Here is a 16803-nt window from a genome sequence, read left to right as displayed (position 1 = left end):
CATACCAGCGTACAAACTTTTTGATGTAATATACGTAAATTGAATCCGCGCCGGATGGGATCCGCGGTTTAAAATTTGTAATTTTCAATTGTTTAAAGCGAGCCAAAAATTATTCTTTCATATATTTTAACATTACATTGACTGCACATTATGATGGTACCATCAGCATACCAGCGTACAAACTTTTTGATCTAATATACGTAAAATGAATCCGCGCCGTATGGGATCCGCGGTTTAAAAATTTTAATTTTCAATTGATTAAAGCGAGCCAAAAATTAATCTTGTATATATTTCAACTATATATTATATGCACATTATGATGGTACCATCAGCATACCAGCGTACAAACTTTTTGATCTAATATACGTAAAATGAATCCACGCCGTATGGGATCCGCGGTTTAAAAATTTTAATTTTCAATTGTTTAAAGCGATTTAAAAATTAATCTTCTATATATTTCAACTATATATTATATGCACATTATGATGGTACCTTCAGCATACCAGCGTACAAACTTTTTGATCCAATATACGTAAAATGAATCCGCGCCGTATGGGATTCGCGGTTTAAAAATTATAACTTTCAATTGTTTAAAGCGAGCCAAAAATTAATCTTGTATATATTTCAACTATATATTATATGCACATTATGATGGTACCTTCAGCATACCAGCGTACAAACTTTTTGATCCAATATACGTAAAATGAATCCGCGCCGTATGGGATTCGCGGTTTAAAAATTATAACTTTCAATTGTTTAAAGCGAGCCAAAAATTAATCTTGTATATATTTCAACTATATATTATATGCACATTATGATGGTACCATCAGCATACCAGCGTAAAAACTTTTTGATCTAATATACGTAAAATGAATCCGCGCCGTATGGGATCCGCTATTAAAAAATTTTAATTTTCAATTGTTTAGAGCGAGCCAAAAATTATTCTTTCATATATTTTAACATTACATTGACTGCACATTATGATGGTACCATCAGCATACCAGCGTACAAACTTTTTGATCTAATATACGTAAAATGAATCCGCGCCGTATGGGATCCGCTGTTAAAAAATTTTAATTTTCAATTGTTTAGAGCGAGCCAAAAATTATTCTTTCATATATTTTAACATTACATTGACTGCACATTATGATGGTACCATCAGCATACCAGCGTACAAACTTTTTGATGTAATATACGTAAATTGAATCCGCGCCGGATGGGATCCGCGGTTTAAAATTTGTAATTTTCAATTGTTTAAAGCGAGCCAAAAATTATTCTTTCATATATTTTAACATTACATTGACTGCACATTATGATGGTACCATCAGCATACCAGCGTACAAACTTTTTGATCTAATATACGTAAAATGAATCCGCGCCGTATGGGATCCGCGGTTTAAAAATTTTAATTTTCAATTGTTTAAAGCGAGCCAAAAATTAATCTTGTATATATTTCAACTATATATTATATGCACATTATGATGGTACCATCAGCATACCAGCGTACAAACTTTTTGATCTAATATACGTAAAATGAATCCGCGCCGTATGGGATCCGCGGTTTAAAAATTTTAATTTTCAATTGTTTAAAGCGAGCCAAAAATTAATCTTGTATATATTTCAACTATATATTATATGCACATTATGATGGTACCATCAGCATACCAGCGTACAAACTTTTTGATGTAATATACGTAAATTGAATCCGCGCCGTATGGGATCCGCGGTTTAAAATTTGTAATTTTTAATTGTTTAAAGCGAGCCAAAAATTATTCTTTCATATATTTTAACATTACATTGACTGCATATTATGATGGTACCATCAGCATACCAGCGTACAAACTTTTTGATCTAATATACGTAAAATGAATCCGCGCCGTATGGGATCCGCGGTTTAAAAATTTTAATTTTCAATTGTTTAAAGCGAGCCAAAAATTAATCTTGTATATATTTCAACTATATATTATATGCACATTATGATGGTACCATCAGCATACCAGCGTACAAACTTTTTGATCTAATATACGTAAAATGAATCCGCGCCGTATGGGATCCGCGGTTTAAAAATTTTAATTTTCAATTGTTTAAAGCGAGCCAAAATTTAATCTTCTATATATTTCAACTATATATTATATGCACATTATGATGGTATCTTCAGCATACCAGCGTACAAACTTTTTGATCTAATATACGTAAAATGAATCCGCGCCGTATGGGATCCGCTGTTAAAAAATTTTAATTTTCAATTGTTTAGAGCGAGCCAAAAATTATTCTTTCATATATTTTAACATTACATTGACTGCACATTATGATGGTATCATCAGCATACCAGCGTACAAACTTTTTGATGTAGTATACGTAAAATGAATCCGCGCCGTATGGGATCCGCGGTTTAAAAATTGTAATTTTCAATTGTTTAAAGCGAGCCAAAAATTATTCTTTCATATATTTTAACATTACATTGACTGCACATTATGATGGTACCATCAGCATACCAGCGTACAAACTTTTTGATGTAATATACGTAAATTGAATTCGCGCCGTATGGGATCCGCGGTTTAAAATTTGTAATTTTCAATTGTTTAAAGCGAGCCAAAAATTATTCTTTTATATATTTTAACATTACATTGGCTGCATATTATGATGGTACCATCAGCATACCAGCGTACAAACTTTTTGATCTAATATACGTAAAATGAATCCGCGCCGTATGGGATCCGCGGTTTAAAAATTGTAATATTCTATTGTTTAAAGCGAGCCAAAAATTATTCTTTCATATATTTTAACATTACATTGACTGCACATTATGATGGTACCATCAGCATACCAGCGTACAAACTTTTTGATGTAATATACGTAAATTGAATTCGCGCCGTATGGGATCCGCGGTTTAAAATTTGTAATTTTCAATTGTTTAAAGCGAGCCAAAAATTATTCTTTCATATATTTTAACATTACATTGGCTGCATATTATGATGGTACCATCAGCATACCAGCGTACAAACTTTTTGATCTAATATACGTAAAATGAATCCGCGCCGTATGGGATCCGCTGTTTAAAAATTTTTATTTTCAATTGTTTAAAGCGAGCCAAAAATTAATCTTATATATATTTCAACTATATATTATATGCACATTATGATGGTACCATCAGCATACCAGCGTACAAACTTTTTGATGTAATATACGTAAATTGAATCCGCGCCGGATGGGATCCGCGGTTTAAAATTTGTAATTTTCAATTGTTTAAAGCGAGCCAAAAATTATTCTTTCATATATTTTAACATTACATTGACTGCACATTATGATGGTACCATCAGCATACCAGCGTACAAACTTTTTGATCTAATATACGTAAAATGAATCCGCGCCGTATGGGATCCGCGGTTTAAAAATTTTAATTTTCAATTGATTAAAGCGAGCCAAAAATTAATCTTGTATATATTTCAACTATATATTATATGCACATTATGATGGTACCATCAGCATACCAGCGTACAAACTTTTTGATCTAATATACGTAAAATGAATCCGCGCCGTATGGGATCCGCGGTTTAAAAATTTTAATTTTCAATTGTTTAAAGCGATTTAAAAATTAATCTTCTATATATTTCAACTATATATTATATGCACATTATGATGGTACCTTCAGCATACCAGCGTACAAACTTTTTGATCCAATATACGTAAAATGAATCCGCGCCGTATGGGATTCGCGGTTTAAAAATTATAACTTTCAATTGTTTAAAGCGAGCCAAAAATTAATCTTGTATATATTTCAACTATATATTATATGCACATTATGATGGTACCTTCAGCATACCAGCGTACAAACTTTTTGATCCAATATACGTAAAATGAATCCGCGCCGTATGGGATTCGCGGTTTAAAAATTATAACTTTCAATTGTTTAAAGCGAGCCAAAAATTAATCTTGTATATATTTCAACTATATATTATATGCACATTATGATGGTACCATCAGCATACCAGCGTACAAACTTTTTGATCTAATATACGTAAAATGAATCCGCGCCGTATGGGATCCGCTATTAAAAAATTTTAATTTTCAATTGTTTAGAGCGAGCCAAAAATTATTCTTTCATATATTTTAACATTACATTGACTGCACATTATGATGGTACCATCAGCATACCAGCGTACAAACTTTTTATCTAATATACGTAAAATGAATCCGCGCCGTATGGGATCCGCTGTTAAAAAATTTTAATTTTCAATTGTTTAGAGCGAGCCAAAAATTATTCTTTCATATATTTTAACATTACATTGACTGCACATTATGATGGTACCATCAGCATACCAGCGTACAAACTTTTTGATGTAATATACGTAAATTGAATCCGCGCCGTATGGGATCCGCGGTTTAAAATTTGTAATTTTCAATTGTTTAAAGCGAGCCAAAAATTATTCTTTCATATATTTTAACATTACATTGACTGCACATTATGATGGTACCATCAGCATACCAGCGTACAAACTTTTTGATCTAATATACGTAAAATGAATCCGCGCCGTATGGGATCCGCGGTTTAAAAATTTTAATTTTCAATTGTTTAAAGCGAGCCAAAAATTAATCTTGTATATATTTCAACTATATATTATATGCACATTATGATGGTACCATCAGCATACCAGCGTACAAACTTTTTGATCTAATATACGTAAAATGAATCCGCGCCGTATGGGATCCGCGGTTTAAAAATTTTAATTTTCAATTGTTTAAAGCGAGCCAAAAATTAATCTTGTATATATTTCAACTATATATTATATGCACATTATGATGGTACCATCAGCATACCAGCGTACAAACTTTTTGATGTAATATACGTAAATTGAATCCGCGCCGGATGGGATCCGCGGTTTAAAATTTGTAATTTTCAATTGTTTAAAGCGAGCCAAAAATTATTCTTTCATATATTTTAACATTACATTGACTGCACATTATGATGGTACCATCAGCATACCAGCGTACAAACTTTTTGATCTAATATACGTAAAATGAATCCGCGCCGTATGGGATCCGCGGTTTAAAAATTTTAATTTTCAATTGATTAAAGCGAGCCAAAAATTAATCTTGTATATATTTCAACTATATATTATATGCACATTATGATGGTACCATCAGCATACCAGCGTACAAACTTTTTGATCTAATATACGTAAAATGAATCCGCGCCGTATGGGATCCGCGGTTTAAAAATTTTAATTTTCAATTGTTTAAAGCGAGCCAAAAATTAATCTTGTATATATTTCAACTATATATTATATGCACATTATGATGGTACCTTCAGCATACCAGCGTACGAACTTTTTGATCTAATATACGTAAAATGAATCCGCGCCGTATGGGATCCGCGGTTTAAAAATTTTAATTTTCAATTGTTTAAAGCGAGCCAAAAATTAATCTTGTATATATTTCAACTATATATTATATGCACATTATGATGGTACCTTCAGCATACCAGCGTACAAACTTTTTGATCCAATATACGTAAAATGAATCCGCGCCGTATGGGATTCGCGGTTTAAAAATTATAACTTTCAATTGTTTAAAGCGAGCCAAAAATTAATCTTGTATATATTTCAACTATATATTATATGCACATTATGATGGTACCATCAGCATACCAGCGTACGAACTTTTTGATCCAATATACGTAAAATGAATCCGCGCCGTATGGGATTCGCGGTTTAAAAATTATAACTTTCAATTGTTTAAAGCGAGCCAAAAATTAATCTTGTATATATTTCAACTATATATTATATGCACATTATGATGGTACCATCAGCATACCAGCGTACAAACTTTTTGATCTAATATACGTAAAATGAATCCGCGCCGTATGGGATCCGCGGTTTAAAAATTTTAATTTTCAATTGTTTAAAGCGAGCCAAAAATTATTTTTTCATATATTTTAACATTACATTGACTGCACATTATGATGGTACCATCAGCATACCAGCGTACAAACTTTTCGATGTAACAAGCGCGCGCTATGCGCGCGTTATTTATTGATTTGATTGAATAAGATTGATATCTATATATAACGTTTGTTTTAACTTGATTAATATTTTTTGACAGAAATCATCTGATTAAAGCGTTAATTTGCTAAATACATTTTAAAATGAAAATATGTTACATAATAATAAAATAATAATATTTTACAGAAAGAATTTTATTTCAGAATTTGATTTAAAATTTAAGACTTTGAAGAGACTTTTGCAACACGTGCAAATAAAATGTTTTACGACTTACACAGGCCTTAATTTTCGCAAAAAACGTTTAAACTTTGAATTCAAAAAGTAAGGTTTGTGTAAGTCGTAGAACATTTTATGAGGACTCATTTTGTTTGTCTTGAAGAAATCTTTAAAAGATCGTTAAAAGTTCGTCTTGTAGAGATCTTTAAAAGAACTTTTAAACTTGAAACGATTAAGGCCTCTATAAAGCCCAGAACATTTTCTGTCGGCTCATTTTGTAGGTCTTGAAGAAATCTTTTAAATATCTCTTCTATACAGCCTAGAACAAATAATGTTCTATTAGGCTTTATAGAGGCCTTAATCTTTTCAAATTTAAACGTTTATCGGACAAATTCAGCAAACTATAAAATTAAAATAGCAATATGTTGTGAATAATATGTTGTAATACCTTATCCTCGATTAATATTTTTGTTACAGAAATCAGCTGATTAAAACGCGAATTTGCTAATTAATTTTTAAAATAAGAATATATGTTATAACATTTAAAATAATAATGTTTTCAAATAATGTATATTATAATTCTTTAAACTCGATTAATATTTATGACAGCTATCAGCTGATTTCTGTCAAAAAATATTAATCGCAGATAAAGCATTATAACTTATTATTTATAAAATTATTATTTTAATTTTTATAACATATTTTTATTTTAAAATTTAATTAGCAATGTAATGCTTTAATCATCTGATTTCTGCCAAAAAATATTAATCAAGTTTAAACAAACTTTATATAAAAACATCATTCTTTTTTATATATAATCGATGAATGGCGTAGCGCGCGTTTGTTGTTCTAGTTCTTTTTTGAAAAAGACATATTTAGTCGATTCTCGCAAGTGTTGCCTCTTTTCCGCGAAAATATTTATCAAGTTTAAAGTATTATAACATATTATTTAAAACATATTATTATTTTATTTAATTTTATTTTGGACTAACTGTCAAACTGCTAACTGCTAACCCTCGCGATGACAGCCTTTCGATGCTACGTATATAACACACAACGCAAATCGACAGAGAGCTAATCAGCATTGCGGAAAAGAGGCAACAATACACTTCGAGACTTTCGAGATGACTTCGATACATTCGAGTGGACTGCGATACATTCGAGAATAGACTTAACATGCCTTTTTTAAAGAAAGGATATATATATAGGTATATATATATATATATATATATATAGAGAGAGAGAGAGAGAGAGAGAGAGAGAGAAAATTACATTTAAATAAAATTGTGATGGGTTAATGTAAAAATATAAAATTAACATATGAAGTATATAAAAATATTTATTCTATTTTAACAGATTTATTTGTATTTAAATACTATATACCTTATAAAAATACAGTGTTATAAGCTAAAACAAGATACATTAAATTATTAATGAAAGATATTTTTCGCATATATCTTCATTTTAATTTTCTAAAATATCACATATTATATATTCACTTATAACATTGTATTTATAATTATAATTAATTTTTTATAATTATAAATAATTATTACTTTATAATTATAAATAAAAATTACAGTCAACAAGCATTAAATTATAAAAAAGAAGATTTTATCTTAATTATATACAAGATTGTCATTTAGAATCAACATTTAATCGTAATTTCAAAAGAAATCAGTAGATATTTATTTCGCCGGGGCAAATCCTATTCGATTTTGCTCCATATCAAATTCAGTATAATAACGACCAATAAATATATCGCCTATAATCCATTGCTTTGTAAATAACCATTCAGATTCCTTGAAGGCGCACATACATTCGATAGTTTTGCCCAAATTATGCTGCAAAGAATTGAGTATACGTTCAATGTGAACTTTTTATTTTTAAATAATTTATACTGATTTATAATATTCACCTGAACGATGTAATCCTGACCAGTAAGATTGAATGTCTTACCACCTATAATAAAACTAATTACTGGCAACTCAGGAATACGACTGCAATTCACCTTTAAACAAAAAATAATATTAAATTAGCAATTAGTATAACTTAACAAGTTATTTTATTAATTTTTTATAATTTTTCTATAAAATTTTCTATAAATTTTTCTATAAATCATTATGAAAAGTGGTTGTTTACTTACAATTGCTTCTCCATTACTGTTAGAAACAACTCCAATATGTTCTTTAATGACTGTGATGTCCAATGTTGGTCCAACTATTAACGAAGTACCTGTATCAGCGGTAGCTTCACAGCCGTGCGTGCACAAGGTGACACCATTTACTTTGACCCTACAGCGCGACAATGTTAACAATTTAGTGGAACATGCATCAGCATAATTTAAAAAATAACATACTTATCCATAGTAAATTGCCAGTATCCATAGCGAGAAACAGGAACGTATGTAAAATTGCCTTCGTAATGAGTGGGATCAGAACCACCCAATACTAATTCACCACCTACCCCGGTCGTATAATTTCTGCAGTTTAAATATTTTATATTGCATTATAAATAAATAAATAAATATATATATATATATATATATTTAAAATACTCTCTTGTACACAGATGCAGTACTTATATGTAAAAAGAATTTGTACCGTTTTAAATAAAAGCTGAAAACGGATGATGGCACTAGATCTTGTTTAATTATATTATAGAAGATAGGCATCACTCCTGCGATTGATACCTTGAAATAACTCAAGCCCAAGATACCATCAAATTTTGCAGAAATAAATGTTGTGCCTGATTCGTCAATCGCTTCCAAGAATGTTTGGTTCTGAACACTGAGATTGGCAACCTATAAAGATAATAGTAATAATAAAATATCACCACGTATGTAAATGACAATATAATAATACTTGGAAAATATTTATAAACTATGATTGTAGTTGTGTGTGATATTAAATTGAATTATTTGTTTAATGACTACTTACATTTACCACATCGGTAGATAAAAATCCAGCTACTGTGCCACTGATATATCGAATAGTAACCACAGTACCATTTGGTGTATATGTATTGGATTTTACACTATCATATTTATTATGTAAGACTGTAAAGAGAATAATAAGTAACATCATAGCACAAATATTAGAAAGAATTTAAAAATAAACAGATTTTTAAATAATTTAAAATTATAATTATATTGGTTGAATTATAAGATATACAATAAATGTGATAGTTGCTTTAATTCTTGAATTATTTTTGTTTAACAAAGCTTGTTTATATCTTGAGAGAGTGAGTGTGATAAATTGCATAAATTAATCTGTGCATGCAAATTCTATTGCTTGGCTTTGAAATATTTATATTATCAATAATTTTAGTTATTAAACTAGCATTTTTTATCTTTTTTTTTAAGATTCCAACATTTTGTATAAAAAATATGATTAAATGGAATATAATTCTATAATATTAATTTTTTATTCCAATTAGGACGTTTAGACTCGATATTAATTATTTTTTGTAATTAAGATTTGTTTAAAATGCTTGTAAGCAATAATCAATATATTATATACAAAATATGTACATATATAAAAATTAAATATTAGATCAATATTATAGTAACTTATATCAAATTAGTAATTATTTCGCATTCACTAAATACACAGTGATACTCTTTTATAAAAAATATATCGGAAAGTTTTTAATCACTTTTTGAGATGCTTAATAAAAAGAGGGAAAATATCAAAATTCACTTCAATCCCGTTTATTAGACAGATATATGTTTGTGTGTCGCGCAACTGATAGTATACGTGGTTACATAGTGTCCGATTGTGCGGTCCACTGATATACATATATGTTTCTCTAAAAAACGTCAATGATTAGATGAAACTTATTTAATTCTTCTTTTTTTGTGACGTGTCATAAAAAAAATATTCAATTTTTTGATTTAGTTTATCAACAAATACTATGTATTTAGCGAGTACAGATTAATTATTATTCTCTATAAAAAAAAATATATAATTGTAATTAAGCTACTTACAGCAAGCCGTGTTAGTCAAACTGCATTTTTTGGATGGTATCCAGAGATTTGAAGAGCCAGTATCAAATACTACTTTAAATTTCTGCGGTGGAGTTCCGACGTTAATAATGCCAAAGTACCGTGCGTCTAGATAATTGAACAAAGTTTCGATTGAAGGACGATTATCTTCTAAAAAACGAAGTTTTTGCAAATCGGTACCAACTTTCTTCAAAGTATGTCGAACGGAATCCATCTGGTGTAATGTAATCCTTGAAATATAACATAAAGAATATTCTGTTATATACATATGTATGTACAAATACACATAATAAACTTTTTTCTGTTGATATTAGAAAAAAATAACTTATGAGAGAACTATTCAACCGCTTCAGAAATTGACATTTTCTAATATTTGCAATATAAATACAAAAAATAATGCATAATTATTTAAACATAATTATTTTAGAAATTTTTATGAATGAAATTAATAAATTTAATCTTTTATTAAATCTTTTATTAAATCATATAAACCTTTTCTAGATTATATGATTTGCATATATCTGAAGAATTATATTTAATTTATAGCTCAGTCTTAAATAAAGTCATAACTTAATAATCCTAATTTTGCATTAAAGATTGCATACAATTTTGTACAAAGAGATAATTCAAAATAAAATAATTATATTTACTGCTAAAAGTAGGATGTATATACAGAGAGTGTTAAGTAAACAAAGTCATTTGGTATCTATATAGTTCACCTGCTTACGCATCATAAAGTAACTTACAATTAGATGTTTTGACCTTGTATCATATAATATTCACATATTAACGGTTATCATTTAAATGTAGACAAAAGCTATAAAATAAACAAAAGCGAACTTTTCAAGTTTACAAAGAATTTTTTTCAAGAACATTATCTATATTTCTCCATTTATTTATTAAAACAAAAATACATCTTTGTAAAAAAATTTTATTAAGTTATCATTAAATGCAGGTCTCGGGTCGAATTTAGGAAATCGGATATAATTATGAGAAAAAGATGAACTAGAAAATTATATAATCAAGATATTTATTAATATATAATGCAATATATTATATACTGACCTCTGCAGTTGCGCATCGATCAGCGCAAAAATCGCCGCAGCCATCATAAGAAAGCGAAACATGTTTTTGAATTTTCCTGTGACTGAAGCTTCGAATCGCGAAAAGAATGATGACTTTCTTTCTATACCTTGCAACGTACAGAAAAGTGAAACGTTGTCGATCAGTAGCGCTCTTACTAATACTGTATTGATATTCGACAGCGGTTTATTTATATATCGTAAGCGCCCCTGTACGTTGAGATTGAGCAGGGAGAGATTGGTAACAATACGCGAAAGAGTCCCGATATAGGTTTCTATTAATCAGTCTAATTTAAACATATGTTTTGTGTGTTTGTACGCCGATTTAATTATCACAATGTATATTGAGATAAATTATTAATAAATGAAAAAAGCAATTACGCCTCCGCTTCTTCGAAAACATACATTGTTTACGTCGATTAGATAGACATTTATACAATGACTTTGCAATAGACAATTTGTCAAAAGCAGTATTAAATTAATAATTAATTGACAGCGAGATTAATTCTATATTCACAGTTAAAGTACCGCGCTGTTTAAGGATAAGACACAATTATGCACAAATTATGCAAAATTATATATATTTTTGCTATGAACAACTGTGTTGTTATGTTAGTTTCTTAGAGACATTATTTAGGATTTTTTAACTCGAGACCTTACAAAACTTAAGAACAAAGATTTACTCTATATACATTTCTGTCATGTAGGATGTAAATTTTAAGAAAATACCACAATAAGAAATTTTAGAAATAATAGATATCTTTAGAAATGTATTTTCTTTAAAAGTGTGATTTATATTGAATTATTTATATCGAAATAAGAAAATTTATATTAACAAGAAATATTAATAAGACGATAATTTAAACATATTATAATAAACAACAAGATTGCAATTCTTGTTATTATTAATACAATTATTTGTTAAACACATTATCAAAATATCTGTTATTTATTATATTATTATTGACTGTTAGGAAATTAATATATTGTATATATATAGAGAGAGGAAAAAATATATACATTTAATTAAAACTATGAAGGGTTAATGTACAAAATTAATATATAAAATATGTAAAAAATATATATTTTATTTTAACAGAATATTTATATTCAGACAGCGTATAACTTATAAAAATACAGTGTTATAAACTTATGAAACAAGATATATTAAATTATTAATGAAAGATATATCTCGCATATACCTTATTCATTCTAATTTTTGAAAATATCACATTATATCCACTTATAACATTGTACTTTATAATTATAAATAAAAATTACGAGTCAATAAATATTAAACTATAAAAAAAACGTTTCTTCTTAATTAATATGTAAGATTGTCATTTAAAGTTAACATTTAATCGTAATTTCAAAGGGAGACAATTGACATTTATTTCGACCGAGCAAATCCCACTCGTTTTTTCTCCAAATCGAATTCAGTATAATAACGACCAATAAATACATCGCCTAGAACCCATTCTGTTGTATATAACCATTCAGATTCCAAGAAAGTGCATATACATTCGGTGGTGTCGCCATATGTATACTGCAAAAATTAAGTATGCACAAAAATGTGAAAAAACTTTATATTCTCAAATTTACACGAATTCGTAATACTTACCTGAACGATGTAATCCTGACCAGTAAGATTGAATGTCTTACCACCTATAATGAAACTAATTACTGGCAACTCAGGAATTCGGCTGCAATTCACCTTAAACAACAAATAATATGAAATTAGCAATTAGTATAACTTTAACAAGTAATTTATATTTTATTAATTTTCTATAATTTTTTTTTATAGAAGTCTTATTGTGAAAAGTACAACTGTTTACTTACTGTTGCTTCTCCATTATTATTAACAATAACTCCAATATGTTCTTTAATGACTGTGATGTCCAATACTGGTCCAAGTATTAATGACGTACCTGTATCAAGAGCAGCTACGCAGCCCTGCTCGCACACGGTGACACGATTTATTTTGACCCTACAGAACGACAATGTCAACAATTTGGTGGAATATAATCAGCGTAATTTAAGAGATAACATACTTATCCATAGTAATATCCCAATATCCATTGCCAAGAATAGGCACGTATGTAAAGTTGCCTTCGTAATGATCAGGATCGGAACCACCGAATATCACTTCACCACCGAACGAGTTTTCATAATCTCTGTAGAATTTTTATATTTTTTTTATTGTATATATATTTATATATATTAAAAATACTTTTAGATAGGCGCAGTATATATAAGGAAGATAGGTACCGATTAAGATAAAAACTGAAAACGGCTGATGACACTAGGCCTTGTTTAATCATGTTATGGAAGACAGGTGTTTCTCCATTGGGCATAGGAAAACCCAAGCCTAAGATACCATCAAACAATGTAGGAACAAATGTTGTGCCTGGCTCGTCAATTGCTTCCCCGAACGTTTGGTTCTCAACATTGATACCGGCAACCTATAAAGAAATTGGTATTAATAATAAAATATCACTGCGCGCGCGTGTATGTGTGTGTGTAAATGAGAATATAAAAATACTTGGAAAATGTATATAAAGTACAATTATAGTGATTAAATTGGATTAATTGTTTATGATGACTTACATTTACTGCATCAGTTGATAAGAATCCAGACATACTGCCAATAGCATATTCAATATCAATAAGAGTACCATTTGATTTATATGTACTGGATTTTGTACTATCATATTTATGATGTAATACTGTAAAGAATAGTCAGTAATATTATAAATTAATACAAATATTATAGAGAAATTTAAAAGAAATAAACAAGTTTTTTTTAATAATTTAAAATAGTTGTTTGAATTATCAGATATACATATATGTAAATGCTAAAAATGATCGCTTTAACTCTTGTATTATCTTTTTTGTCAAAGCTTATTTATATTTTAAGAAAGTGAATGTGATAAATTATATAAATAAATCTGTTTGAAAAACATGATGGAATATAATTTTATATGGAATATAATTTAAATAATTAAATATTATGGAATATAATTTTATAGCATTTATTTTATTTTAATGGATAATTATAGACTCAATATTAATTATTTCTCGTATAATTAGAATTTTCTTTAATGTAATGTATAGACAATTATCAATATTATTAAATACAATATGTACATATATATAAAAAATAAAATATTAGGTAAATATAGTAACGCATTAATATTAAGTGTGTGTTAGTAATTATATCGTAATTATATTCAATAAGTACAGCGATACTTTTTGATCAAAATATGTCGAAAAATCTTGAGTAATTTTTTTGAGATACTTAACAAGAGAAAAAAAAATCGAATAAAAATTTACTTTAATCTCTCATTCGTTAAAGAGATACATATCTGTGAATCGTGCAGCTCTGTGTGTGTGTGTGTGTGTGTGTGTGTGGTATAGTATGCGTGTAATTAGTAATTACATATTTTCCAGCGCAATACGGATATATGTATATTTGTTTAAAGAATGGAGTTGATTAGATAAAATTTATTTTATAACTTCTCTTTCATGAAATATTATTAAAAAAATGATTGTACTTTTCGATTTATATTTTATTAATAATTATCGCTACATATACATAGTGAACGCTAATTAATTCTTACTCTGTATATTAAGTATAAGCTACTTACGACAAGCTGCATTATTGATACTGCACTTTCTAGATGGTACCCAAAGATTTGCGGAACCAGTATCAAATACTACATTAAATTCCTGCGGTGGAGTTCCGATGGTAATAGGGCCATAATAAGATACGTCTATATAATTAGACAATTCGACTGTAGGATGTTTGATTGTAGGACGTTTATTTTCAGATAATCGAACTTTTTGCAAATCAGTGCCAACTTTCTTGAAAGTTTGTCGAATGGAATCCATCTTATATAATGAAATCCTTGAAATATAAAGGACATTCTCTATACATATACAAACATATGTATGTACGTACATACATATAAATATATATATATATATATATATATATATATATTTATTTATTTATACTGCTACATTTAGAAAAAAATAATAACTTATTATACAAATTTAACACTGTTTCAGAAATCGTTATTATTTTATACTTATGTATAAATACAAAACTAATATGGTGTGTGTGTGTGTGTGTGTGTGTGTGTGTGTGTGTGTGTGTGTGTGTGTGTGTGCGCGTGCGTGCAGTTAAACATTATTTATATTTTAGAGATAAACTTTCATTAATTAAATTGGATTAATTAAATCTTTGTTTAACTTATAATATCATATAATTCCTTTAGATTATATAATTTAAATATTGCATATAAATCTGAAGTATTATTTAACTTCCAGCTCAAAGTCTTAAATAAAGTCATTATAATTTACAAATTCCAATTTTTCATTAAAAATAATATTGTATGCAATCTTGTACAAAAAGATAATTCAAAATAAAATAACTATATTTACTGCTAATAGTAGGGCATACAGAGAATGTTCAGTAAATAAATAAATAACACAAAGCCACTCATTAGTATCTATAATTGACCTGTTTACATATCACAAAGTAATTTACATAAGTTAGATATTTTGATTTCGAATCATGATATTTATGTTAACGGTCGTCATTTAAATGTAGAAAAAAACAATATGATAGACAAAGGCAAACTTTGCAAATTTACAGAGTTTCTTTTTCAAGAACATTCTATTTCTCTACTTATTTATGAATAAACGAAAATACATCTTTGTAAAGTAATTTTATCCAATCGTTTTAAACACTAATTATATAACGTTAATTATGCAAATCGAATCTAAAAAGTTAGATGTGATTATGAGAAAAAGATCGATAAGAAGATTATATTATCATATAATAATTTACCACGCCAATATATAATGCAATATATTTTATACCTGTGGAGTTGCGCATCGATCGATGCAAAAATCGCCGCAATCACCAAAAGAAAACGAAACATGTTTTCCTGCGACTGAAAATTCGAATCGCAAAATTTTGAATGACTTCCTTTCTATACTTTGACCGGACGCACAGAAAAATAAAGCGTTGTTGATCATCAGCGTTCTCGCCAACTCTGTTTCGATATTCGACGGTGATTTATATATAATTGTAAACGCCTATAGACACAATAGTGCTTTCGTGGGGAAAGAACGCGCGAAATGTTCAAAAGCTTCGATAGGTTCATCAATCGATCAATTCAATTTAAATACATGTTTTGTATATTTATTTTCTCTTTAATGCAGCGTGTATTTAAATAAATTATTAATGATCAATAAAAAAATAGTCTTTAAAAGAACATATTCTGTAGTTAATCTGTACGTTATATAATATATATTCGCATACGTTGATGCGATAGTAAAGTGCAAATTATTTTATTCTACGTATAATATATATATTTTAATTACGTTAAATATTAGCACAAAAATATAAAAATAATTATTAATATAAATAATTTAAATAGATTGTGAGAAATAGAATCGCTAATATTGTTATTATTAAATGGAATAT

At 28.3% G+C, this 16803-nt stretch overlaps 1 protein-coding gene across 1 annotated transcript; it reads right to left on the bottom strand.

Annotated features, from left to right (window-relative positions):
* Window positions 1–7731: 7731 nt before the first annotated feature.
* LOC145940899 (uncharacterized) lies at window positions 7732–16357 on the bottom strand. Its single transcript, XM_083046540.1, has 16 exons — window positions 16194–16357; window positions 14954–15213; window positions 13914–14032; window positions 13575–13768; window positions 13358–13480; window positions 13146–13293; window positions 12928–13020; window positions 12699–12852; window positions 11290–11470; window positions 10207–10454; window positions 9158–9276; window positions 8822–9021; window positions 8578–8700; window positions 8365–8512; window positions 8137–8229; window positions 7732–8062 (listed from the first exon to the last, which is right to left on the bottom strand). The coding sequence occupies exons 1-16, from the start codon at window positions 16253–16255 to the stop codon at window positions 7907–7909; spliced, it is 2421 nt and encodes an 806-aa protein (XP_082902666.1). The 5' UTR covers window positions 16256–16357; the 3' UTR covers window positions 7732–7906.
* Between the last annotated feature and the right edge of the window lie 446 nt (window positions 16358–16803).

Source organism: Prenolepis imparis, unplaced genomic scaffold (genome assembly GCF_030444845.1).
Source record: "Prenolepis imparis isolate NDT839.2.m4 unplaced genomic scaffold, iyPreImpa1.0 SCAF_9, whole genome shotgun sequence".
NCBI classification, from domain to species: Eukaryota; Metazoa; Arthropoda; class Insecta; order Hymenoptera; family Formicidae; genus Prenolepis; species Prenolepis imparis.
The sequence above is the reverse complement of the archived record's forward strand: the minus strand, read 5'-3'. Positions and strand labels throughout refer to the sequence as shown.

Excerpts from the sequence above, each read along its gene's own strand:
- LOC145940899 (XM_083046540.1), bottom strand. The coding sequence starts at position 16,255 with ATGTTTCGTTTTCTTTTGGTGATTGCGGCGATTTTTGCATCGATCGAT. Across the intron at positions 13,294-13,357 it reads TGGGATATTACTATGGATAA|GGTCAAAATAAATCGTGTCA; the intron begins GTATGTTATCTC and ends GTCGTTCTGTAG. Across the intron at positions 12,853-12,927 it reads GTCAGGATTACATCGTTCAG|TATACATATGGCGACACCAC; the intron begins GTAAGTATTACG and ends TAATTTTTGCAG.